This window comes from Lissotriton helveticus, chromosome 6, assembly GCF_964261635.1.
Source record: "Lissotriton helveticus chromosome 6, aLisHel1.1, whole genome shotgun sequence".
Taxonomy (NCBI): Eukaryota; Metazoa; Chordata; class Amphibia; order Caudata; family Salamandridae; genus Lissotriton; species Lissotriton helveticus.
Window position 1 is genome coordinate 255360328 of NC_136067.1, and position 27878 is coordinate 255388205.

Genomic DNA, 27878 nt, shown 5'->3' on the forward strand with positions numbered 1-27878 from the left:
CTAGTACCTCGTGTTATTTGGACCCAGTCTGTAAGTGAATTGTTGACAAGGAACCTGGCCTTTGGATGGAGATATAATGCTTTCACAGATGTTATAAAATTAGTTGGAATTCCAAACTTTGATAGAGCTTCCCACAAGTACAGCCAACTAACCTGTTCGAATGCCTTAGCGGCGTCTATTGCTACGATAGTTAGTGGACTTTTTTTCTCTGTAGCAAAGTCAATAGCCGCAATGGCCCGGAAGGTCAGCTCATTCAGCTGCCTGCCAGGCATGAAACCCCTCTGATCTTCGTGTACCACAGTCTTGATTATTTTTGCCAATCTCACTGCCAAGATACCAGCAAAGATTTTATAGTCTGTGTTTAGCAGCGAGATTGGCCTGTATGATTCAACACTCATGGGGTTCTTATTAGGCTTCAAAGCTAATGCGACCGTAGCCTCTAACCACGTTGGAGGGATAGGCTCTCCACCTTGATGTATTTTATTGAATAAAGACATAAGGATAGGGACTAGAATAGGAGATCCTATGTGGTATACTTCTACTGGAAGCCCGTCTGGGCCGGCTGCCTTTCCCCTGGCCATTCTTTTCAGTTGATCATGTATCTCTCCCTCTTTGATGATAGAACCCAAGAACAGGCTATCTGCCTCAGTTAGATGTGGAAGGCATAGCCCCTCTAACCAATGCACTGCACCTTCTGTAGAAGTTTCATCGTTTCCCATGTATAAGTTCTGCATGTAAGTTTTAACTTCTCCCAATATTTCGTCATTGTCAAACGATATATCCCCAGTACTCTGTATCTTTAAGCTACTTATCTGGTTCCTAACTCGATCGGATCTGACTTTCCACGCCAAGATACGACCACATTTCTCCCCATAAGAGAAGTTCTGTAGTCTACTTGCGTCCCATCTTTCTTTTATAATTTTATCTGCTGTTCTAGGGAGATTTCGTAGATTTGTGTTTCCCTGATACAAGAAATCCTTTTTGAAATTCGCAAATTACAATTTGAAATCACTCTGTTTATGCTGATTTTAGCATTCATGCTTTAATTATATAGTTGGCTGACAAAACAACAGCAGAAACGCAAATGTATATTTTGCTTTTATTTCTTGTTCAGGATATTTGGAATTTTAGTTAAAAAACACGATTTGACTCTGTATGACACATCAGCCAACTACTTGCCCATTTTCTGTTTGGCCTAGTACTACACTATCTTATTTTACGCATTCTTAATCTTCATTGTTCCTCATACAAACCTTCAATATTGACAGCACTATATCATGTTGTAACTTGTGAGTGCGGTTTCGTACTGCCCTTTCATTTACCCTAACTGAACTTGGTCTCGAGAACTGCACTCCCTTCATCGACGTCTGCAAAGGATGCTTTGCCGCTGCTCCACAACTCAGAAAATCCTGCACCTCACCGTGGTCAGGTCCTGCCTTAACTACTACAGTATTTTAGGCACAGGCCTCCGCATGTTTCCATCTCAAAACTCTAGAGAGTTCAAAACTAGGCAAGCCACCTGTGTGTTATTTAAAATGAGAAAGCTACATCACTTTAGCCCTGAAATCCTTAAATCATGAAATGTTGTATCAGTGGCTACTGGTAACTCTCTAGGGCGGTTGGCAAAGCAAAGATGGTCTGTCTGACCTTTATTTTCACTCCATTTTCCTCTATAAGAAACCTTTTGCTCCCTCTTATATTTACTGCGTTTTGTTCCTTTATATCATTTTTTATGTACAGAGCCATGTACCTGGCCATCCTAGTAGGTATTTTCTGTAGTAGGTGTGTTCTTTCATTTCTGCATCCCACATACATTTTGCATTGCAAGAAGTCTTTGTAAAACAACATTTCTCCAGTCCATTTGCTATTGGTCTGGATTTGTGTTCTTTATTCTTTGAAAATGTATGCTCACAATCTTTCACACTGATAGTATACTCTTTCCTAGTGCCAATCACCTTGTGGCAGAACATGGCTTTTTAAAGCAGTGTATCTTTCTTTTTTTAATCTAAAAATGTGTCACTTCATTCACTTGATCATGTAGTGCTATCTCATGGTACATGTGAATTGAGATTTTATTTAAAGTATGCTCAAATGCATGCTAATGTAACTGGGTATGATGCACCAAAGCTAGTATTCTGATCTGTATCCCATTTGACTTTCAGGGTGTGCTGGACTTCATGACCTGGATGACATGTCTCTCATGGAGAGGAAGAGGCAGGGCTACATTCACGAGCTCATTCAGACAGAGAAGAGGTACATGGACGACCTCCATCTTGTCATAGAGGTGAGCTTGTATCTCCTTGTTTCTTATTCAAGCAGTTATTTGTCTCTGTATCTGTCCAGGAAATAATTGTGTGTGCTTTAGATAGTGATGCTACTATTCGACAGACATATGTGGTATAAAGACACAATAATAAATTATGTTTCAAAACAATGTTAGCCTATTAAATTACATCTGTAAAATAGTCCCGCCTAACATACATACACCTTGTTATCCGAGTATTGTTTAGCCATGTAGTGGGGGATCTGTTGTGCAATTACTACGTGGTAGCTAATGCTGCAAAATCCAGGCTAAATGAATTATTGAAACTGCTTTTTTGTGTGACAATCGCAGGCCTGGCAGTGGTGGGAGAGAGACTTTTCCCCTTAACCCCTTCTACGCTCATGACGAGCTCAGCTCGTCATGAGTTACGTCTGTCGTACGCTCATGACGAGCTGAGCTCGTCATGTAACGCGGGTTTCCGCAAAAGTCAGCGCACAGCGAGAAATCCGCTAGCACGCAAGGGGTTAAAGCCTTATACCCTAGCTACCACCTCAGAGGTCTTTGCTATCAAGAGACAAACATTAACCAGATTATCACTTTGGTACCTCTAACTCTCGATTTGGTAACGTAAAAGAGGGCAGGTTGCAAGACACTGTATGGCCCAATCTATATCCTTTCAAGAGGTAAAGGGTGTAATTTACAGAGAAAAGACATTCATAAAATAACCAAGCTATAACTATAATTTAAGGTGAGAGCAAAACAGTAACATTCTAAACAGGATTAAAAAAAAAAGACAATCAACCAGTAGAAGTTCAGGGTTGCCACCTTTATGTACAAATTACTAATGCGTGTCTGATAATGTCAGTAGGTGGTGGAATATATCTGAAAGGACTGTATGCGTATGCAGTCTCTAAGAGATGTATGCTTTGTGTGAGAAAGTGGTTCTATATGTACTGGACCAAAGTAAGGAACAGTGTGTATACCCCAGAGGTATAACAGAGGTTAAAGCCAGGGCTGACCTTACTCTCAAAAGTGGTAGCTTGGTCGAGCAGTAAGGCAGTACCAGAGGACAGTGTAAAGCATTTGTTGTACACACTTAGTCAGCAAAAGGTTTCACACACTCAAGGACTGAACTCCAGGCCAATTGTTTTTATATCAAAAGATATAGTTGTTTTATTTTTAGAACCAACAGGTATCAAAATATACTTTTCTCATTTCTGAGTGATCTCAGATAATTACTAAGGTAATAACTTTGTAAATACAATAGGTACAGGGGTTGCAGTAGGCAACACAATTCTAAACACAACTTAGCATTGAGCTCAATGGGTTTTTCTACAAAAATACAGTTGATTACTTTGTAGATTACTTTTGTAATTCCAGGACTAGATCCTAGATTCAGTCCTGTGGTATAAGCTGTAAACAGTTTAGTAAAAAAGTTTTGGTTATTGCAATGATTTTAAGGAATAAAAAGGTATTTTAAAAGTTCACACTTAGAAACTTTTCAGTGAAAATCTGGCAATGTTATCCAATGGGAGAAAATTCAGGTTACAGGTAAAGTATGTTCTTGTTACTTTTGTAAACCAGTACTGAGCTCCTAGGTCCAGCACTGGGATCTCTACTTAAGACAGGTAAGTAATTACATTTCAGTAGTTGGTACGATTTTTAAGGAATATTTCAAGTTTTCAAAAGTAGACAGAAGAAATTTCACAGAAAAGCAGACAATGGATTCCTATGGAGAAAATTCAGGTTACTAGTAAACCCGATTAGGATTACTTTTGCGGTTCAGTACTAGGCTATAAGGTACAGTACTGGCTTCTCTCCTGATCACAGGTGAGTACTTTGGAATTCAGTATTCGGCTGATTTCATAGGAATATTTTAGAGTTTCAAAACTTCACACTTAGATTTTTCGAGTCAAACAGTCAATGTTATCCTATGGCAGGTAAGTGAGTTATCGGTTTCTAGGTGAGTACTCGACTGGTGAAGTTAAGGTTCTGGGCATAGACTCAGGGGTCACCCAGGTTCAGGTAGGTACAGTTGGTACACCCTCAGCGGCACAGGGGCAGCCGGGTGCAGAGGTAGTTAGGCCCAATGTTATCCAATGAGAGGCAGGGGGCCTGCAGTTGGTGGCTGTTGGCTAGCAGGCCATGCGGCTGTGGGAGCTGGGCTCCTTGTCACTTGCTCAGGGCAAAGGCACTCTGGCGGCTGGTTGCAGGGTGCTTTTGAGCCGTCGGGCCCTCAATGCTATTCAATGGGAAAGGTAAAAAGGGAACAAATGCTGCAGACTCGGGAACGGTGATTCTTCAGGTGCGACCACCACTTCGAGAGGTAAGTTGGGATCTTGGAGAAGAGGTAGGTACCCCAAAGGGAGGCACAGGGAGCCGCAGGGCGCCAGGTGCAGGGGTGTCTTTGGGCGTCGGGAAATCTTAACCTCAGCTGGTCGCGGTTGGAGGGGTCCCTGGTTCTGAGGCTGCAGGCGTCGTCTGGTTCGTCGAGGAGGGTCTTTGGGCACTGGACTTCGGGTCCCAGTTGCCGGGGGGACGTCCTCAAGGTCATGGATCACTCGGGCCGGGCTCGACGGGTGCAGAGTGGGTTGCTCTTGTGCTTCCTGGCTGGCACCAGGGGTATGGTTGTTGAAGCAGAGCCTCTGCTTATGGGAGTCCCAATCTTTAAGATGGTCAAGGCAGGCAGGTCCTCCGGGTGTCCCAAGGTTGCTGTCCGCAGGAGTCGCCGGGATTAAGCAGGAGCAGGTTCCAGGGTGGACAGGCCGGTAGGGCTGGGGCCAAGTCAGTTGGTGTCGTCCTGTTGTTAGCTGCTGCACGGCGGGTCATCTTCTTCTTGATATTCTTTCTTCTTTTCTAATCGGGATCTGAGGAAGGAAGGTTCAGGGTGCCCCTAAATACTAAGTTTAGGGACGTTACAGGTAGGGCAAGGGCGGGGACCAATAGGTCCCTGTCCTGGGGTAGGTACACCCCCTAGCCTGCTCCTCTCCGGTGGGAGGGGGGTAGGAGCCTAGCTGTGATTGGGCAGGGCTCCCCATCTTCAAGATGGCCGGAGCCCGGGGTCGTGCTTCACCTCGCCTCTTCCACCTGAGGGGTGGGGTTGGCACAGGCTGGCACACCCCCCTTCCTGATGTAGGGTTTCCTGCCAGTCTTCCTGCCAAAGTGGGGGTTAGAACTGGTGGGGGCCAGTTGCTGAGTACAGCAAGTGGCCTTTGAAGCTCACAAAGGCGGCATGCCTTTGAAGCTTCCCCCTGCCCATCCTGGGGGAGGAGACCTAGTACCTCGCCCAGGATGTGCATTGTTGCAGGCCCAGGAGAGCGAGGGGCTCTCCATCCAGGGGTCTAGCAACCTTTCTGCTGTGTGGCAGCCTGAGCAGCCACTCAGACCAGACGTGGATTGTAGGTTAGGTTTCAGGGGGCATCTCTAAGATGCCCTCTGTGGTGCATTTTACATTAAATCCCACACTGGCATCAGCGTGGGTTTAATGTGCTGAAAAGTTTGATATCAAACTTGTCAGTCTTCATTGTAGCCATTATGGTGCTGTGGAGTTCATAATGACAACCTCCCAGCACCATATACTCTTAATGGCATCACTGCACTTACAGTGCTCAGTAATGGCCCTGGGTACTGTAGGGGCACAGGGCTCATGCACCTGTGCCCACACCACTGGCATGTGGCACCCAGCTAGAGGGGTGACTGATGTATGCCAGGGCAGTGGGTTTGTTGGCATGGCACACAGGGATGTGTGCCATGTCGACTCTCTGTTTAGTTCTGTACTTAGACACTCAGCCTGCAAAGGCAGTGTGTGGGTGTCAAGGTACTGGCCCCTGAGGGTGGCACAATAAGTGCTGCAGCCCTTAGGGGTCTTCTCTGGTCACCATGCCCTGGGTACCTAGGATATCATTTACTAGGGACTGACAGGTGGCCAGAGATGCCAATTGGGTTTTAAGTTCAATACAGTTTTAGGGAAGGAACACAGGCCCGGGGTACCTGGTTGGCAGGAGCCCAGGGTACACTCAGTCAAAGTACATCAGCAGTTCAGAAAAAAGTGGGGGCATACCAATGCAAGAAAGATGGCACTTTCTCACACAACCCCCCCCCCCCACCCCCAAACAAAAGTTGATGAGACTAACCTTGCCCTAGGAAGTCTTCATTGTCTAAGTGGAAGAACCTAGAAAGTTCATCTGCATTGGCATGGGCAGTCCCTGGTCAGTGTTTCACTTCAAAGTCCATTCCCTGTAGGTAGATGGATCATCTCAGTAGTTTGGGATTTTCCCCTTTCATCTGCTTTAGCCATCTGAGAGGTCTGTGGTCAGTTGAACCAGGAAGTGAGTTCCAAACAAGTAGGGCCTCAACTTCTTCAGGGACCAAACCACAGCAAAGGCCTCCCTCTCAATGGCACTCCAACGCTGCTCTCTGGGGAGTTGCCTCCTGCTGATAAAAGCAACAGGTTGGTCTTGGCCTTCCTCATTGATCTGGGATAGGACCGCTCCTATCCCCAGCTCTGAGGCATCAGTCTGCACTATAAACTGCTTGGAGTAGTCTGGTACTTTTAGAATGGGTGCTGAGCACATTGCTTTTTCAGGGTGCCAAAAGCCTTTTGGCGGCTAAGAGTCCAGTTTACTTTCTTGGGCATTTTCTTGGAGGTAAGTTATGTGAGGGGAGTCACAATGGACCCATACCCCTTCACCAACCTATAGTACCCAGTCAAACCAAGGAATGCCCTGACTTGGGTCTGGGTTGTTGGAGCTGCCCAGTCCATGATACTCTAGATCTTGGGCTGTAAGGGTTGGACCTGGCCTCCACTAACAAGGTGGCTCAAGTACACCACAGTGCCCTGCCCTATCTGGCATTTGGATGCCTTGATAGTCAGTCCTGCAGATTGCAGGGTTTGTAGAACCTTTCCAAGGTGGATCAGGTGATCCTGCCAGGTGGAGCTAAAGATAGCAATATCATCAAGATAAGCTGCACTAAAGGACTCCACCTAGTCAGGACTTGGTACACTAACCTCTGGAAGGTGGCAGGGGCATTCTTTAACCCATCCGGGGTGGAGAATGCTGTTTTCTCTTTTGCTCCTGGGGCCATGCCAATCTGCCAGTACCCTGCAGTTAAGTCAAAGGTACTGAGAAATGTGGCTGCCCCTAATTTGTATATCAGCTCATCTGCCCTTGGAATGGGGTGAGCATCTGTCTTGGTGACAGAGCTGAGCCCTCTATAGTCCACACAGAACCTCATCTCTCACTTACCACCATGTTGATGATGTTTGGGGACAAGAACCACGGGGCCAGCCCAGGAGCTCTCAGAGGGTTCAATAACCACTATCTCCAGCATCTTGCTGACTTCAGCTCTGATGCTTTCCTTGACTTGGTCTGATTGTCGATAGATTTTGTTTTTGACAGGGTTACTGTCACCAGTGTCCACATCATGGGTACACCGGTTAGTCAGACCAGGGGTCAGGGAAAAGAGGCTAGCATACTGTTGCCAAACTTGCTTGCAGTCAGTCTGCTGTTGGGCATAGAGGGTGTCTGAAAAGACTACTCCATCCACTGACCCATCTTTTGGGATGCAAAGGAGGAGATCAGGGAGAGGTTCACTCTTTGCTTCCTGTTCCTCATCAGTCACCATCAGCATGGTGATGTCAGCCCTGTCATGGTAGAGTTTAAGGCGGTTCACATGGATGACCCTTTTGTGTGTCCTGCTGGTGCCCAGGTCCACTAGGTAAGTGACCTCACTCTTTTTCTCTAGGATAGGGTAAGGGCCACTCCATTTGTCCTGGAGAGCCCTTGGTGACTCTGACTCCAAAACTCACACCTGCTGCCCAGGTTGAAATTCAACCAGTGCAGCTTTTTGGTCATACCAGTGCTTCTGAAGCTCCTGGCTAGCCTCAAGATTCTTGGATGCCTTTCCCATATACTCAGCCATTCTGGACCTTAGGCCAAGCACATAGTCCACAATGTCTTATTTGGGTTCTTGAAGAGGCCTCTCCCACCCCTCTTTCACAAGACAAAGTGGTCCCCTTACAGGATGATCAAACAGACGTTCAAAGGGGGAAAACCCTACTCCCTTCTGTGTCACTTCCCTATAAGCGAAAAGCAGGCATGGCAACAGGACATCCCATCTCCTTTTGAGTTTTTCAGGGAGTCCCATAATCAAACCTTTCAATGTCTTGTTGAATCTCTCAACAAGGCCATTGGTTTGTGGATGGTATGGGGTAGTAAACCTGTACTGCACACCATACTCCTTCCACATGTGCTTCAGGTAAGCCGACATGAAGTTGGAATCCCTGTCTGAAACCACCTCCTTAGGAAACCCTACCCTGGTGAAGACACCCAGGAGGACCTTGTCTACTGCAGGAGCTGTAGTAACCCTAAGGGGAATTGCTTGAGGGTACCTAGTAGCATGATCCACTACTACTAGAATGAATGTGTTCCCTGAGGCTGTGGGAGGTTCTAGTGGACCCACAATGTCCACCCATACACTTTTAAAGGGTACCCCCACCACTTGCAGTGGTATCAGGGGGGTCTTTTGGTGGCCACCTGTCTTGCCACTGGACTGACAGGTAACACAGGAGCTCACAAACTCCTTCACCTTTTGGTGCATCTGGGGCCAGTAGAAATGACTAACCAGCCTTTCCCAAGTTTTGTTTTGCCCCAGATGCCCAGCTAGGGGGATGTCATGAGCCAAAGTTAGGAGGAGCTCCCTGTACTTCTGTGGCACTACCGCTCTCCTACTGGCTCCACAAGTGGGGTTTCTTGCCTCAGCATACAGTGACCTCTCTTCCCAATAAGCTCTGTGGGTACCACTGACATCTCCCTGTGCTTCTGAAACAGCTTGCTGCCTCAGGCTTTCAAGAGTGGGACAGTCTCGCTGACCCTGGCACAGCTCTTCCCTAGTGGGTCCCCCTGGGCCCAGGAGTCCAACCTGGTAAGGCTCAAGCTCCATGGGCTCAGTTCCCTCTAGGGTTTCCAAGTCCTCTCCCTGAGGAGAGGGGTCCTGTGAGGTTTGCTGTGTAGAAGCTGGTCCCCCAGTCTTAGTCTTCTTGCTTGTTCTCTTGGGTGGTTGGGCCATACTTTCAGGCTCCAAACCCACTTGTCCACCCTTCTTTTTGCTCTGTGCTCTGGTTTGCACACACACCAGTCTAGGAATACCCAGCATGGCTGCATGGGTTATTTGCTCAACTTCAGCCCAGGCTGAAGTTTCCAGGTCATTTCCAAGTAGACAGTCAGCTGGTAACTGTGGGGAGACCACAACTAGTTTCAGGCCAGTAACCTCCCCCAACATAGTGTCACCATGGCCATAGGGCGATTAGTGGTAACACTGTCAGCATTGGTGACTGCGTACGTTTTCCCAATCAAGTATTGCTCTTTGGAAACCAGTATATCTTTCACCATAGTGACACTGGCACCTGTATCCCTCATGTCTTCTACTCTAGTTCCATTGATAGAGGGGTATTGCACATACTTTTTCAAGTTGGGTGGTAACCCAGCTACATTGGCAAACTCCATTTCCCCCAAGGAGACTAGACTAGCTTGAGTGCATTCCCAGATTTGCTCTGGGCACTCCTGTGATCCCATCAGTAGACTTGCTGTCCCTGGAGTAACTGTACTGGGTGCCTTAGGGGCTTTGTTGTAGGGGCAGGTTTTGTCTACAGTTAGATGTCCCAACTTCTTACAGTTGTTATAATAGGCCTTGTTAGGACCAAAGTTTTTCCCCCGATACGGCTGAGGCACATAGGGAGTAGTTTGGGACCCACCGCCCTGTCTATGTTTTTGGGGCCCTTTGGAAGACTCAGACTTTTTATCTTGGGGTTCTCAGAACCTTTTCCTGGGGAGGTTTTGTAATCACCTTCTTTTGGTCACCCCCAGTGGCTGTCCTTGTCACCCTAGTCTTGACCCAATGGTCTGCCTTCTTTCCCAATTCTTGAGGAGAAATTAGACCTAGGTCTACCAAATGGTGATGCTACTTTTCATTTGTGCAATTATTCAAAATGTGTTCCTTCATAAACAGATGGTAAAGTCCAGAAAAATCATGCACATTATGTCCAGTTAACCAACCATCCAGTGTCTTTACTGAGTAGTCTACAAAATCTATCCAGGATTGGGTCTGGGCTTTGTGAGCCCCCCTGAACCTGATTCTATACTCCTCCGTGGTGAGCCCAAATCCCTCAATTAGAGTTTTTTTCATGAGGTCATAGGACCCTGCATCTGGCCCAGAGAGGGTCAGAAGCCTGTCTCTGCAGTTACCAGAGAACAGTTCCCTCAGGAATGCCCCCCCAGAGAGGTTTCTTTAATCTTCTGATATCACAAGCCCTCTCAAAGGATATGAAGCACTTGGTGATATCATCACCTTCCTCAAATTTAGGGACAATCCCTTTGGGGATTTTAGGATCATAAGATTGCTCTCTCTCCTTATTATTGGTATTGCTGCCACCAGAGATAGGGGCTAACCCCATCTATTTTCTTTCTTTTTCCAGAGTCAGGAGTCTGGACTCTAGATCTAATCTCTTGGACAACTTTGCTAAGACGTTGTCCTCTTCATTGGGGCTCTCCCCAATGTGTTCTCTGAGGCCCAGCCCATCTGTGTGGGTCGCAGGCTCCCAGAAGCTGACTCTTAGAGTTAAGGGTGTAGGAACCCTTACTTCCCTAGAGATGGAGGGGGGGAGGTTAATATTATCCTCCTCCTCCTCCTCTTCTTCCTCTAACTGGGTGTCACCCTGTTCAGAGGGGTGGCCTTTTGCATACTCAGTCAGGAGCTCCTGGAGCCCTTTTTTGGTTGGATGCAGGCCCATTACCATGGTTTTAATTTTGCAAAAGGACCTCAATTCCTTGAAATTCAAGTCTAAGTAAGGTGTGAGGTCGAGCTCCTCAACCACCAGGTCCATGGTGTCATCTTCACTAATAGCAGGGTTCTTTTGAGACATTCTAACCTGACAGTTCTAACCCTCTACCCTTGCTGTAGTGACTTTTATTTTTTCTAAAATTCTAATGTGACTTAAGCAAGGCCCTACCAGACTTTTAGTATTTTTGGAAAAAAACTATTTCAGAATTCTAAAGGCAATTTATGAGTTTTGTCGTGTGATCAGATGGTAAACAAGTAGTCCAACAAATGCAAGTTTGTATCCCACCGCTGATCCACCAATGTGAGAAAGTAGTTCTATATATACTGGACCAAAGTAAGGTACAGCGTGTGTAGAGACCACAAACCCCGGAGGTATAACAGAGGTTAAAGTCAGGGCTGACCTTACTCTCAAAAGTGGTAGCTTGGTCGAGCAGTAAGGCAGTACCAGAGGACAGTGTAAAGCATTTGTTGTACACACTCACTCCACAAAAGGTTTCACACACTCAAGGACTGAACTCCAGGCCAATTGTTTTTATTTCAAAAGATATAGTTGTTTTATTTTTAGAACCAACAGGTATCAAAATATACTTTTCTCATTTATGAGTGATCTCAGATAATTACTTTGCAGTAAGGTAATAACTTTGTAAATACAATAGGTACAGGGGTTGCAGTAGGCAACACAATTCTAAACACAACTTAGCATTGAGCTCAATGGGTTTTTCTACACAAATACAGTTGATTACTTTGTAGATTACTTTGTAATTCCAGGACTGGATCCTAGATTTAGTCCTGGGGTCTAAGCTGTAAACAGTTAGTAAAAACATTTTGGTTATTGCAATGATTTTTAAGGAATAAAAAGGTATTTTAAAAGTTCACACTTTGAAACTTTTCAGTGAAAATCTGGCAATGTTATCCAATGGGAGAAAATTCAGGTTACAGGTAAAGTATGTTCTTGTTACTTTTGTAATCCAGTACTGAGCTCCTAGGTCCAGCACTGGGATCTCTACTTAAGACAAGTAAGTCATTACATTTCAGTAGTTGGTACGATTTTTAAGGAATATTTCAAGTTTTCAAAAGTAGACAGAAGAAATTTCACAGAAAAGCAGACAATGGATTCCTATGGAGAAAATTCAGGTTACTAGTAAACCCGATTAGGATTACTTTTGCGGTTCAGTACTACACTATAAGGTACAGTACTGGCTTCTCTCCTGATCACAGGTGAGTACTTCGGAATTCAGTATTCGGCTGATTTCATAGGAATATTTTAGAGTTTCAAAACTTCACACTTAGATTTTTGGAGTCAAACAGTCAATGTTATCCTATGGCAGGTAAGTGAGTTATCGGTTTCCAGGTGAGTACTCGACTGGTGAAGTTAAGGTTCTGGGCATAGACTCAGGGGTCCCCCAGGGTCAGGTAGGTACAGTTGGTACACCCTCAGCGGCACAGGGGCAGCCGGCTGCAGAGGTAGTTAGGCCCAATGTTATCCAATGAGAGGCAGGGGGCCTACGGTTGGTGGCTGTTGGCTAGCAGGCCATGCGGCTGTGGGAGCTGGGCTCCTTGTCACTTGCTCAGGGCAAAGGCACTCTGGCGGCTGGTTGCAGGGTGCTTTTGAGCCGTTGGACCCTCAATGCTATTCAATGGGAAAGGTAAAAAGGGAACAAATGCTGCAGACTCGGGGACGGTGATTCTTCAGGTGCGACCACCACTTCGAGAGGTAAGTTGGGATCTTGGAGAAGAGGTAGGTACCCCAAAGGGAGGCACAGGGAGCCGTAGGGCGCCGGGTGCAGGGGTGTCTTTGGACGTCCGGAAATCTTACCCTCAGCTGGTCGCGGTTGGAGGGGTCCCTGGTTCTGAGGCTGCAGGCATTACTTTTGTAATCCAGTACTGGGCTCCTAGGTCCAGCACTGGGATTTCTTCTTAAGACAGGCTTATTTTATTGGAATATTTTAGAGTTTCAAAACTTCACACTTAGAAGATTTTTTGAGTCAAACAATCAATGTTATCCTATGGCCGGTAAGTGAGTTATCGGTTTCCAGGTGAGTACTCGACTGGTGAAGTTAAGGTTCTGGGCATAGACTCAGGGGTCCCTCAGGGTCAGGTAGTTACAGTTGGTACACCCTCAGCGGCACAGGGGCAGCCAGGTGCAGAGGTAGTTAGGCCCAATGTTATCCAATGAGAGGCAGGGGGCCTGCAGTTGGTGGCTGCTGGCTAGCAGGCCACGCGGCTGTGGGAGCTGGGCTCCTTGTCACTTGCTCAGGGCAAAGGGGAAGTAGGATAGGACACAGGGTGCACGGCCAGAGGCACTTGGGCGGCTGGTTGGAGGGTGGTTTTGAGCCGTTGGGCCCTCAATGCTATTCAATGGGAAATGTAAAAAGGGAACAAAGGCTGCAGACTCGGGGACGGTGATTCTTCAGGTGCGACCACCACTTCGAGAGGTAAGTTGGGATCTTGGAGAAGAGGTAGGTACCCCAAAGGGAGGCACAGGGAGCCGCAGGGCGCCGGGTGCAGGGGTGTCTTTGGGTGTCGGGAAATCTTACCCTCAGCTGGTCGCAGTTGGAGGGGTCCCTGGTTCTGAGGCTCTGGACTTCGGGTCCCAGTCGCTGGGGGGACGTCCTTGTTTATTTATTTTTTATTTATTTTGGCAGTTTTGTATAGCGCGAACAAGACCCTTGCGGGTATCAGAGCGCTTTACAGATCAAGTATAGGTAATGGTATAAAAACACATATAAATATAGGTACAGTGGCATATATGAATACAGTAAGCAATGGGAACAATTAAAGATTAGTACATAGCTACAGTAATGTTTAGGACAAGTTCAAGTGAATTTGGCCATGAGAATTGATTTCACTTCTTTTTTTAAATAGGCCATAGATGGGTTAAGTCTCGTTTCTGGGGGTAGAGCGTTCCAAATCCTGGGTGCCATTCCTGAGAAGGTACGATTGTATGTTTTCTTCTTGGAGAAGCGATGAGGTTTCAGAAGAAGATAGTTAGAGCTCCTGGTAGACCTGTTGCCGCCTGAGAGAACAAGTTTCTCCGCTAGGTATCTCGGGGTTTTGTGATGAAGTGCCTTATGTGTCATACAGGCGATTTTTAACTGGATCCTGGCCTCAAAAGGTAGCCAGTTGAGGGCCTGAAGGTCAGGGGAGATGTGGCAGTTGCGTTTGGTGCCTGTGACGAGACTATTGGCTGTATTGATAGAGGCTCTGAGAGGAGCGGTTGTTGATTTGGGTAGACCACAGAGTGCGACACTCCCATAGTCAATTCTGGGAATTATTAGAGATTGGACTGCCTGTTTGAAGTCATTAGTGGGAATGAAGGGTTTCAGTTTTCTTAGTGTGTTAATCTGAAAATTTGCACCCTTTGTTGCAGCGCTGATGTGTTTCAGCATATTTAGTTTTTCATCTAGGGTTATTCCCAGAGATTTAGCGGAATCAATGATGAGGGGTTGACCGTCTAGTGCCGTTAGGTGTTCCATCCACTCGCGGATGATTGTTGATTGGTTGGGAGGTGCGATCAAGAGGAATTCAGTTTTTTGTGTGTTCAGTTTTAAATGGTTCTTGGCTAGCCAGATCTGTGTAACTTTTGAGCGTCGAGTTAAGGGACTTGATGTCTTCAAGAGATTTGACCTTAATGTAGAGTTGCGTATCGTCTGCGTACATGTGATATTGGATATTTGCGGAGTTGAGAAGCTCAGTGAGTGGTTCCATAAACAGATTGAAGAGTGTTGGGGAAAGAGAAGATCCCTGAGGTACTCCTAGAGTGACAGGGGTGGAATTCGATAATGATTGGTTGATCTTGAATCTTTGAGTTCTGTTTTGGAGGAAAGAGGTGAACCAGTTTAATACTGTTTCAGATAGCCCCATTCTATGCTTCAGGAGGTCCAGTAGGTTGTCGTTTTTGACTGTATCGAAGGCTGAGGATAGGTCAAGGAGGATTAGAAGGCAGGCTTTGTTTTGATCCAGTATTTGTAGTACATCATCAATTATGTGGGTCATGGCTGATTCAGTGCTGTGTCCTGATCGAAAGCCTGATTGAAATTGGTCTAGCAGGTTGAAGCGGTCTATGTGGATACTCAGCTGCGTGTGGACACACTTTTCAAGTAGTTTGGCAAGGGTTGAGATGTTAGATATTGGGCGATAGTTATTTAAGTCAGTTGGGTCCGCTGAAACTTTCTTAAGGATGGGGGTTACCTGACCAGCTTTGAGGATGCCAGGGATGGATCCTTGCATAAGGGAGGAATTTATGATCCTCGTCCATAGGGGCACTAGCAGTGGCATGAAGGTCTTTAGGTGCGAAGCTGGGAGGGGGTCAGTGAAATGGTTAGAGGGATTCAGAGAACTGAGCATGTTGAGGATAGTTTCTTCGTTGTAGAGGTTGAAGGTGGACCAGGAGGCATTGTTTTTGAGGTCGGGAGTAGTGATGCAGTTGTACGGGGGATCCGCTGTAGTCCGAGAGGAGATTATGGGAATAACGGGAAGTGATACTAGATCGTTAAGTAGGTCAGCTTTAAGTTTTTTAGTCTTTGTTGTGAAAAAGGAGGCAAGATCCTCACATTTGGGGAGTGTATCTGGGTTGGCTTGGGGGGAGTAGTGGACTCCCTTAGACTGAGCTTTGATTATTTCGAAGAGTTTTTTGGGGCGATTCTTGGCATGGTCTAGTTGGGTACGTATGTATTCCGCTTTAGCTCGTCTAATCCTTTTGTAGTAGGCATTTGTGGTGCTCCTTAATAATTTCAGGAGAGCAGTGGAAGGGACGGCTCTCCATTGTCTTTCAATAGCTCTCAATGATCTCCTATCTTCGTTTAGTCTACCATCATACCAGGGGTTTGAGTTCCTTGTGTTGACTCTTTTTAGTTGTAGGGGGGCTATGTTGTCAAGAACCTTGTTCATCGAATGGAAGTAGTGATTCGTCAAAGCCTGAGCATCGGTTGATCCATCAGGTGGGGGCGCGAGGGTGTGACTAGCTGATGAAAAATCGATCGGATTGATGTTTTCTAGGTTCCTCTTCCAGATTTGTGTTCTCGTAGGTTGGATCGAGAGCAGTTTGACTACTTCCTTGATATGAAAAGTGATAATGTGATGGTCGGACCAATCGCAAGGGAGGATCGATTCCAGTTGGATAGAGTTTGATTTGGAAATTATTAGATCAAAGATTGATCCTTTTTCATGCGTGGGGCTGTCGCAAATTTGGGTCAGATTGAGGTCGGATAGGAAAGCTTCGAGGCTATTGACCTCTGGGTCGTCAGGATCATTCCAGTGGAGGTTAAAGTCCCCCAGGAAGATCTGTGTATTCTGTTGTCCTACGTTCATCGCTAAAATATCCATCAAATGTTCGATGAAGGTGAGGTTGTTTCCAGGAGGATGGTAGAAAGAGTGTAGTGTGCATATTGGCTTGCTATTACTAGTAATGAGTAGGCAAAGGTATTCACAGTAAGAGAACATTGGGGTGTTAGCGCGGTTCACAGAGATGTTGTTCCTGTGAATACAGGCAATACCACCGCCTGTCTTAATGGGTCTGTCTAGTCTTGTGATGTAGTAGTTCGGGGGAACTAATATGTCTAGAATGGGTGTGGATGACTCAGTTAGCCAAGTTTCCGTTAAAATTATACGGTCGGGTTCATTGGTTATAATAAGGTTGGCTATGTCGGAGGCATGAAGTACAGCCGATCTACAATTTAATAAAATGCATTTTAATTGGGCCTTGGTCGAGGTGGTGTTCTGGTCATGGGAGATGAGTACTCTTGTGAGGTTGCTTTCAACAATACCTCTGGGGGTGTGTCTTGTCAATCTAGAGGCATTGGGGAGGATGGGTTGGATTGAGGACCATTTCTGAGTAGTCTCTAGGTGAACTGGCTTACCCGGTAGGAATGGAGGTTCGTAGGAGTGAAGTAGGGAAGTAATGTCCTTTGGAGATAGTGTTCTCCTTTCCCTTGATGGCCTGGATGAAGCATTGGGGTAAGGTACTGTTTTCCATTTGGGGGGCTGCTGAGGCGAGGGATTAGAGCAAGGCTGCTTGTGGCCTTGGATCACTCGGGCCGGGATCGGCGGGTGCAGAATGGGTTGGTCTTGTGCTTCCTGGCTGGCACCAGGGGTATGGTTGTTGAAGCAGAGCCTCTGCTTATGGGAGTCCCAGTCTTTAAGAGGGTCAAGGCAGGCAGGTCCTCCGGGTGTCCCAAGGTTGCTGTCTGTAGGAGTCGCCGGGATCCAGGGTCGACAGGCCGGTAGGGCTGGGGCCAAGACATTTGGTGTCGTCCTGTTGTTAGCTGCTGCACGGAGGTCTTCTTCTTCTTGATCTTCTTTCTTCTTTTCTAATCGGGATCTGAAGAAGAAAGGTTCAGGGTGCTCCTAAATACTAAGTTTAGGGGCGTTACAGGTAGGGTAAGGGCGGGGACCAATAGGTCCCTGTCCTGGGGAGGGTAAACCCCCTAGCCTGCTCCTCTCCGGTGGGAGGGGGCAGGAGCCTAGCTGTGATAGGGCAGGGCTCCCCATCTTCAAGATGGCTGGAGCTCGGGGTCGTGCTTAACCTCGCCTGAGGGGTGGGGTTGGCACAGGCTGGCACACCGACTTCCTGATGTAGGGTTTCCCGCCAGTCTTCCCGCCAGAGTGGGAGTTAGAACTGGTGGGGGCCAGTTGCTGAGTACAGCAAGTGGCCTGCAGAAGCTCACAAAGGCGGCATGCCTTTGAAGCTTCCCCCTGCCCATCCTGGGGGAGGAGACATAGCACCTCGCCCAGGATGTGCATTGTTGCAGGCCCAGGAGAGCGAAGGGCTCCCCACCCAGGGGTCCAGCAACATGTCTGCTGTGTGGAAGCCTGGGCAGCCACTCAGACCAGATGTGGATTGTAGGTTAGGTTTCAGGGGGCATCTCTAAGATGCCCTCTGTGGTGCATTTTACATTAAATCCCTCACTGGCATTAGTGTGGGTTTAATGTGCTGAGACGTTTAATATCAAACTTGTCAGTCTTCAGTGTAGCCATTATGGTGCTGTGGAGTTCGTAATGACAACCTCCCAGCACCATATATTGGCATCACTGCACTTCCAGTGCCCAGGAATGGCCCTGGGTACTGTAGGGGCACAGGGCTCATGCACCTGTGCCCACACCACTGGCATAGGGCACCCAGCTAGAGGGGTGACTGATGTATGCCAGGGCAGTGGCTTTGTGGGCATGGCACACAGGGATGTGTGCCATGTCGCCTCTCTGTTTAGTTCTGTACTTAGACACTCAGCCTGCAAAGGCAGTATGTGGGTGTCAGGGTACAGGGCCCCTAAGGGTAGCACAATAAGTGCTGCAGCCCTTAGGGGTCTTCTCTGGTCACCGTGCCCTGGGTACCTAGGGTACCATTTACTAGGGACTGACAGGTGGCCAGAGATGCCAATTGGGTTTTAAGTTCAATACAGTTTTAGGGAAGGAACACAGGCCCTGGGTACCTGGTTGGGAGGAGCCCAAGGCACACTCAGTCAAAGTACATCAGCAGGTCAGAAAAAAGTGGGGGCATACCAATGCAAGAAAGATGGCACTTTCTCACACTCTGCAAATGGGATGGGGTTCAGTCTGTTTCTGGGCCATATTCTGGTAATATCACGTAGTTTGTGACCCATTTTTATGTATGTAATTTTGGGATTCTATAATGAGTGACAAATCGCAAATGCCTTCAACCTCAGAAAACCAAAGTTTTTCAGAGCGGAAACTGGGTACTGACTGCCGAAGAAGTATCAATATTTTCTTTTCAGTTCATCTGATGTCTTCTGACCTAATGCTTGACAGGGGAGAAAAATGTTTGCATCATCATTTGTGTGCACAATCATGGACGTCATTTAGGGGTCGCTGCTGAGGCCCCAGCCCTTGTGACCTCTGGTTCTGCCTTTGCGACCCTTGGCCCCAAAGATGGCAAAACAGTGCCAGGAACACAGGGGCAACTCGTCCTTACGGACATTTTTGGGTGCTTTACCTTCTATGTTTTCGGTCTAGTTTTTTTTTCACACTAAAAGTGAATACTAATATACTATTCACTATTATTGTAATAGAAACATGTACAATTTGGTTGAATATGACCCTCCATGGCAAAGGAGGTGAGTAAAAAAATATTTTAAATGTATACTGTGTGCGAGCTTGCGAATGAGAGGGTGTTTGAGTGAATGTGTGTGTATGAGTAAGTGTGTGACTGAGTGAAAATAAAGGTCAAATGGTGTGTGATGTCGTTTCCTCAACCCTTAGCATTTTAGTGAAATTACTTGGCCTGGGCAGTAAATTCCGTTCCGCTCGCGGAAATTGGCGAAATTTTGGTAATTTCGCATTCCGCGCATGAACGTGTAATTGCCAAAAATTCCGTGATCCGCGGCTTCGCTGACGTTATTGCTTGTTCGCGCTCTCAAAATGCATGTTCGCGTCATATTTCCCCCCGAGCATGCAAACAGCGCTCGCGAACAGGAAAAAAGCATCGCGAACGGGCGGAACAAGCAATTCCGCATGTTCGCGGAACGTTTGCATGTTTGCAGACACATTTTACCGTTTTGCGGAGATTTGCATAGCGCGACTACGCAAATTCCGCCCACCCCTAGAAATAACGCCCATGTCCACAGTGTCGGTAAAGGTGCAACGTTATCTGGATGCCTTGGGACTAAGTGCAGACTTGCATTCAGAAGCCTGAGAGCAAGCTCCTGTAGAAAAGCTGCAGCAAGTCCCGTCAGATGTGTAAGAAGAACTCAGCACTTTTTGTTTTCTTAATAATTGGACTGAATTCTACAAGACGCTGGAACAACATTAAGTGTCTGCTCTTGGGTGTCTAATTATCGCTCGTCTGCTTACAGACGGACAGACAGCCTTTGATCACCCAGCTGCTAATTTCCGAATTAAATTAGCCCTGAAGCTAATAATGACTCACAACTCAAACGGGTGGGGTTTAAGGCCACAGGAGCATGAATATTCATGGACAGTGTCGAGTGGGCTGGGCCTTGGCAAAGTCCGTGAACAAACTGGACCAAGGCTGCAGACAATGCCGCTGGTTGGTTGAAGTTCCCAGTTAGGCTACCCCCAGCATTTCTTCCATTACAAGAACTCTATTTTATGAAGTTCTTGCTAGCAAATGATAACATTGGAGCTGAAAGGCCTACAAACAGTCTAGATTGAAACCTCATTGTAAAAGTAACAAGAATCAGTTTTTTATTTCAACATGTTTTATTACATTTTTATATAGTTTTGATATAAGTGTTTCACACCGGATTCTTTTTCGGTGTTTCCCTGAAAAATGGTGTTTCTATGTTCTCTTGAGCCATGCACAATATATTGAATCTAAGACTAGTTTAAAGGAGTGCCTGTCAGAAGGCGTGGAACTATCATGAACATATATTTATTCACCAGCAACTTAGAGCTGCTCAGAAAATGAAGCCCATATACTAAAATGACAGACAGTCTTATGTTTTAGAATGGCCTTGCTGCTGTTCTTCATTAGGTGATGAAGTTGACATCACTGAGATTAGCAAAACTATCTTTAAAGAGAAGCTATACATGAGTTTGAGTTGAGGAAGAGAATTCATATTGCAATGAAACGTTACTAAGCTATGCCCAGACTTCTATATCTGTGTATTCAGGAACATGTGACCTACCTCAGACTGGAAAAGTTTTGTTTTCATGCAACATTGATGTATATATCTCACAAATACCCTTTCCCTGTCCTCCACTTACATCACCTCAACACCCACTCCCTTGCTTCTTTCCCATCTGCACCGAGAGCACTGTAAATATATTGCATTTTAATCAGCAATATTGTTGCTATTACGTCACTAATGCTTTGAATATATATTGCATTAGATGCTTGGTCCAAAGAGGTAAATACATAGGACCTATGTTAAAACGAATTGTGTTTGCTACTATATATTGTTTCACTACAAAGTTTGTTTCTACCAAGACCACTTTTGTCCGTACTGTATTATTGACCCAGGTTGGGTAGTATGTAGGGGTTACCCCTTTAATATTTAATAAAGAAGGAGGGAGGCATTTGGTCAATTTTAGGTCTGCAGCCTCTGAATGCCTTCCTATGGTAGAGCAAATTCAGAATGCTCACTTTGGCCCAAGATCTGTGTGCTCTGGATCCAGACCATTGAATGATTGCCTAGGACCTGCCAGATGCATACTTTCATGTGCCTGTCCGGCAGTCAGTGGGTCATGTCCCCTGTGGCTCGAGGTTGGGCAGGAGCATTTTCAGTTTGCTTTCCTCCCCTTTGACCTTACCAGCACCCCTCAGCTTTTCACAAAAGTGACGTTTAGTGATTGCCACACACCTCCAGACGTTGAGGATACCAGTTTTCCCCTACCGTGAATACTGACTGCTGAAGGCGGGCTCTCCACAGTGAGCCGTTTACCATCCCAAGACGACCACGAACCTTCTGACATCTTTAGAGTTCTTGATCAGCTAGCCGAAGTCGCACCTGACTTCTTCGCATAGTAAGACATTACATTATCTTTGTAACGTGGGTACCATCAGTTTACGGAAGTCAGTTTCCTTTTTTAGACTCATTTTCCATTATTCTTGTATTTGTGACATTTTGTTCAGTAAATGAAGGTTCTATAGAAACTGGCGCCTACATTGCTGAAAAAGCAGTTGTATCCCTGAAGGTAGGTAAACATAGGGCATTTGATTCTAAAAGAGAATAAACCTAGTGGGTGTCTGACTGTCTTGTGTGTGTATTTGTGCGTGTTCGCTATGACTGATGAAAGGCAAGGCCAAAGTAAGGAATTATTTTTCAGAGAAGAGATAACACGGTAAACGATGTAACATGAGGCTGAGGAAACTGAGAGCTGTTGAGGAAATAGAATTATTTATCTGCACTAAATATACGGTAGAGGGTTTAATTCAAGATTCCTTTTTCATGTTACGATTGTTAACGTCATGACTTCAACTTTTAATATTAAACCTATTTATTTCACCATTATTTTTTCCTTCTGTAGTTGATGTTCGCCTACCTGGTGGACATACATATTCAACAAGTCTGTGCTTGCTACACTCGCATATATTCTTTGACTACTGCCAACACAGCACAGTAGATCTAACAGTTTATTATCTGTCTGCAGGTTTTCCAGAAGCCTATGGCGGAGTCCGGTCTGCTCACTCCGGAGGAAATGAACCTTATTTTTGTAAACTGGAGAGATTTGATCATGTCTAATACGAAGCTACAAAAGTGAGTGATGCCAAACAGTGGCTCATTGATGAACTGTAGCTGCAAGTTATTTCTTTCACTGCTGACATTAGGTGTTGGTAGGAACTGTTGTATTCCTCAAAAAATGTGGTCTGGTATCTAAATTACTAATTTTAGAAAAAGGGGACCTGAATTCTAAACCCAGCATTGGAATTTGAACAAGAAATCTATTGATTCTTTGCATATTACGTTTTCTTTTTCTCAGTTTGTAAATATCTGCCTAGTAAAATGTGTAGAAAATTAGTCTACAGTATAATGTTTAAGACTGTAACAACCCTAGGTGCCATCACATCTTGATTGTTATAATACCGTCTCTAACGGATCAACCTCCACTCATACAACAGTGCTCCATAATACTGTTCTGTGTACAGCACCTTATGTTCAAGAAGCTAGGATCCCTCAAATTCTCTGTAAAGTGATGAACTTATTTTTGGAGCTAGGCCATTGTTATATAAAACACATAATAAGACTCGCAAGCTTTGTTTTCATGTGATTTTAATCAGAAAGCTAAATACTAATAATTACATATCTGTAGCAAGAAAAACAGCTTCCTTTCCAAACACAGAAATCATATGGCATTCAAATATATAAAAAAAATGAAATGGGTGCAGTAACTAAGCGTATGCATTAGTGAATGTAATAATTAATATATGGAAGCATTCCATATTATATGTAGCTGTTGATAGTAGCAAAAACAAATAAACCCCCTCTTCGAATCCTGATATCAAATATAAATCAGCCACATTTCTATTCTGAGACACGTCCAAGTGGATACATCTGTCCTTGCAAATGTACATCTTTGCCAAATTGGTGGCAGTCAAGTTAGCCTGGTAGAGTGAATCAGCTGAGTCTAATTATAGATCACCAAGTATCATCCGGCTAATGCTTTGCATTAGCTCATTATTATTAGTTGTTGCCTAAACGAAATGAATCCTAGCCAGCCATTACAAGATTAGGAAATTGGACTAATATCATCTGGGTCACTTGGAGAAAAGATGTTGGTTAAAAGCTCAGTGCTACATTTAAACACTCTTGTAGTTGTAAAATGTAAGTGACAAACAAGGAAATATTAAGATTGTAAACATAGCAGGACATGTAATTCAAAATGTTAATAATACAAACTATTTGGTTAGATGCAAAATTACAAATTAAAAGAAATATAGTATTATTATATAACCTACAATGGTTTTGTTGAGAATTGAAGAAATGACGCATATAAAGGATTCTGATAGTTCCAAATTCTACGAAAGAGCAATTTAATCCCTGAAAGAAGCCATGCACACCTATGCAAAGGTAGTCCACAAAGTTAATAAATAGATCTCAGTGGTTTCTTAACTGGCTGTCTTGAGAGTTGGTTGGTGAAAATATCTCAAAATATACAGATAGATTCCTTGCGGATTTATTCATGCATGACAAGTTGTTACAAACAAGGTATACCATTAAAGGTGCATAAAAACTGCCGTCTTCTCAAAAGAGAAGCTCTATGATCAACCTTGAGATGGAGAGTGCCTCTTCCTGTTAAGTCTGCACCTAGCCTGTGATTGGACGAAAAATAGAACACATTCTTATGGTAACTTTAATTAAATAAATTAGTATCATGAAAGATAAACTCCATTTTCTATTTTTCCAAGTGGGCTAATTCTTTTGGTGTTTTTTGCAATAATTAGAAGCATTTTCAATAGCACCTTATAGTACGTTTAAAAGTGCTCTGAGGACTCATTACCTCTTCTCCTGATTCACTTTAGGTTTAGTGATATATTGCAGCCTCCAATTGTGTATTACATCCTGACTAAGTTATATCATGCATATACAACACAGTCTGGTATGAGCATTATTGTTTACAAATCCTTCAGTCTTAATATTTATATGTGTGCCCTTGTAGTTCATAAGGAATGTGAATTAAGGAGGTAAGAGGGGGCAGCGTTGTTTATATTTCCACTAGCGTAGTGGTTCCCAAACTGTGGTCCGGGGACCCATGGGGGTCTGCGAAGCCGCCTCAGAGGGTCCGCAACTACTTAGAAAATTACATAATATTAACAGATTAATTAAGTGCAGTAAATAAATAAGCTAAATGTATAAGTTAAAGTTTTAAAACGTATTGTAAATGTGAAGGAATTTGAAATTGGAGGCTAAAAATTAAATTAGTATCCTCAGATTGATTTGTGGGAGCAATGCAGGCGCCTCAAACAAAATACAGAATAGACAATGAGTGGCCTCAATCGAATTTACAAAAGCCCCAAACTTTCTATTAAAATTGAATGTTACTTTTTTTTATTATTTTATGTTTGCTAATTAAATAAAATGTGTCACCATTTGTGTATTTGTTTGATGGATGGTTTTTTTCTGAATTTTTTGTGTAAGTTTTACAGTCCACTTCATCAACAATGCTAGGGCCTGGGTCCCCGGCTTCCAGTAATGAATCTTGTGGGTCCCCGAATTCCAATAGTGATTGAGTGGGTGTCCCCGGGTTCTAGTAATGATTAATTGAAGGTCCCCAGAAGTCAAAAGTTTGGAAACCACTTCACTAGCGAAGATATGATTGGCCACAGCATGCTACTCACTTTGAAGGATTTTTCAAATGGCATTGAAAGGCTGAGACATCCCTGCTGTGATTTAGAATTTACAAAAAAAATCAGCATTTAGTACTTTGTTTACTGAGTAATGTAACCGACATCCACCCGTGAATGACCATTTCTTGGTCAATAAAAACTTTTTAAGATCCGAGTTTATCAAGGGTAAGGCGTTCTTCCTTTAGGATCCTGGTAGGTCTTGGATGTATTGGTGTTATTTCATGGTCCTAGCATCACACAAACTGAAAGATAGTGATTCAGAGATGTCCCAGCATGTTTTTTCAGTCTCACTTATAGAGATCTATAAATGTTACCGTGCTCCTCAGGAAGTGCATGGGTTTTAAAACCTTGTATTAAGTTGATTTGTTTCCATTGTACTTTTCCTGGGTAACCTATGCCTAGTGATGTATTGTAGATGTGGGAAATTTACAATTAGAAATTGGTAAAGGCCTTTCTGTCGAGAGGACACAAAACAACATTTGTTGCTCCTAACCAGTTAGTGATGAATCATTATAAGTAAAGGGATAGGTATCATTCAAAAATGTTGTTCGGTCCACGTGTCATTTAAACCAGTAAATGTTGTGGACAAATTTGGCCAATTCTATATTGTGATGTATTGTCTCATGTTCGCTTCCTCTTTCTTTAACATTATTTCCTGGTTGTATACATGAGTAAGACCTAAACATGAAAACAATGCTTACTTTGAAACCTGTCTACCAGAGCTCTGAGCGTGCGTAAGAAGACGGAAGGTGAGAACATGCCAGTGCAGATGATTGGCGACATCCTGGCCACAGAACTCCTGCACATGCAGGCCTACATCCGGTTCTGCAGCTGTCAACTCAATGGGGCGGCCTTACTCCAACAGAAGACAGATGAAGAGCCAGAGTTCAAGGACTATTTAAAGGTATTCTCATCAGATTCTTCTCTGTGGTCCATCACGTTTGGAAATACTTTTGTTTTAATCATTTGTGTGGCTTTTCGAGAATAGTTGTAAAACAGCACTACCCTTTTGTAAAAACAGCTGCTGAGACCGTAGCTAAATACTATTTATTTCACCTATCTCTTGTACAATGTCTTATCTCAAAATCGGTAAGGTCATTAAAAAAGTAATTTGTGTCCTATGATTTTACCTTCAATCAATCAATCAGTGCATTTATAAAGCGCGCTACATACCCGTGAGGGTCTCAAGGCGCTGGAGGGGAGGGGGGCCGCTACTGATCGAAGAGCCAAGTCTTGAGGAGTTTTCTGAAGGCCAGCAGGTCCTGAGTCTGTCGTAGGCTGGTGGGGAGAGCGTTCCAGGTCTTGGCAGCGAGGTAGGAGAAGGATCTGCCGCCGGCGGTGGTTTTCCAGATGCGAGGAACTGTGGCGAGGGCGAGGTTGGCTGAGCGGAGGTTTCGGGTGGGGGTGTGGAAGCTGAGTCGGTTGTTGAGGTATGTAGGTCCGGTGTTGTGTAGGGCTTTGTGTGCGTGGATGAGGAGTTTGAAGGTGATCCTCTTGTTGACGGGGAGCCAGTGCAGGCCTCTCAGGTGGGGTGTGATGTGGCTACGTCGGGGGACGTTGAGGATCAGTCGTGCCGAGGCGTTCTGGATTTGTTGCAGTCGTCTCAGGAGCTTGGTTGTTGTTCCTGAGTAGAGGGCGTTCCCGTAGTCGAGTCTGCTGGTGATGAGGGCCTGGGTGACGGTCTTTCTCGTGTCGGGAGGGATCCATTTGAAGATCCTGCGGAGCATGCGGTGGGTGTTGAAAAGCACGACGCGGAGATGGCGTTGACTTGCCTGGTCATGGAGAGGGTGGATTCAATGCGGGGTGTTAATGACCCCTTAATAAGGAAAGGATGAAGGGCTTTCATAGGGGTCTTTCTTGATAAGGATATAAGCATATCTAAACCGTACACCAATAAATACATTATTGCTATTCATATTCGAGCTCTGTGACCTTATAATCAAACTCTACCATCAGTTTTGTGTGGTCACTGAACTCTTCGGTGACCTGTAATATCTGTATAGGGTATAATAGCATTGATTTTTCACATACGAAATTTGTTATAAAGAAAATTAAAGCACACAGACAATTTTAACCCTGTTGTAACAAAAGAGCCACAAATAAAACAATTGTGCTACTTCACAGACAGCGAGTAAGACTTCTATATAGTTAGATGAAAGGTGTGAGCAGGAGAAAAAAATCTCATTTATTTCTATTGTTTATTATGGCATCTTTTCTTTACATAAAACCACACGTTAATAATTACAAAAGACATTTTTAAAATCTGAAATATAAGAATCTTTGCATAGGGGGATTATGAAAATGTCCCGAACGTTTGCATGGAAATGAGTAAATATCTTACACTTTCACATTTATAGTTTCATCTCCACCTTCTTGGCTTTGTCCATACTGGATGTAATGGAATCTATATTTCGATGAACAGAATATCCGTCACCGTTGTGACTGAGTAACCAAACAACAATCTACAGGAGTTTGAGTGGCAAAAATATTAGCTTTACCATTGTGTTACTGGGAATAACCTGAACGTTTATTACCAACTACACATTTGGGAGTTTGCCCAAACCATCTGTGAATCCCTTACTACCTTAAAAATACTCGAGGATTTACACCTGTCAAGAAAACCCCCTTTTAAGGTGGGAATGGCAAGTGAATACTAGACAAAAACGGTAGGGTTCTAGGTGAAGAGAGTCTGCACTCGGAAAGTATTTTCCAACAGGAGAAATAAAAACTGTAGGAAGTGCATTCTTGAATGCAAACAGAATTGACAGAACTTTTTCTAGGACTTTCCCTGGGAAATTGTAATGTATAACCTGGAAAGGTTGTGTGTGTTATAGAAATTTAGAAATTTTAACCCATACAAGGTCCTATACCTGTGGCTGCTGAGTTAAATTCTACCCAAATATTCTTAAATGTATAACAAGCTTCTTTTGAAAGATATAAAGTGGGCTTTACCCTGTCAAATGCTATCTAAAAACAAGCATTGGAAATGCAATAGGTCTCGCATTAGAAAAGTTG

The 27878-nt window shown here is 44.6% G+C and overlaps 1 protein-coding gene across 6 annotated transcripts in view; it reads left to right on the forward strand.

The window, feature by feature from the left end:
• ITSN2 (intersectin 2) overlaps positions 1-27878 on the forward strand; it is a 1402222-nt gene that overhangs the window by 1315802 nt on the left and 58542 nt on the right. For all 6 annotated transcript variants that reach the window (XM_078647702.1, XM_078647699.1, XM_078647703.1 and 3 more), the window contains 3 exons: positions 2163-2284; positions 22169-22275; positions 25584-25767. In XM_078647702.1, coding sequence (XP_078503828.1) covers positions 2163-2284; positions 22169-22275; positions 25584-25767 — 413 coding nt within the window. The remainder of the gene's footprint in view (positions 1-2162; positions 2285-22168; positions 22276-25583; positions 25768-27878) is intronic.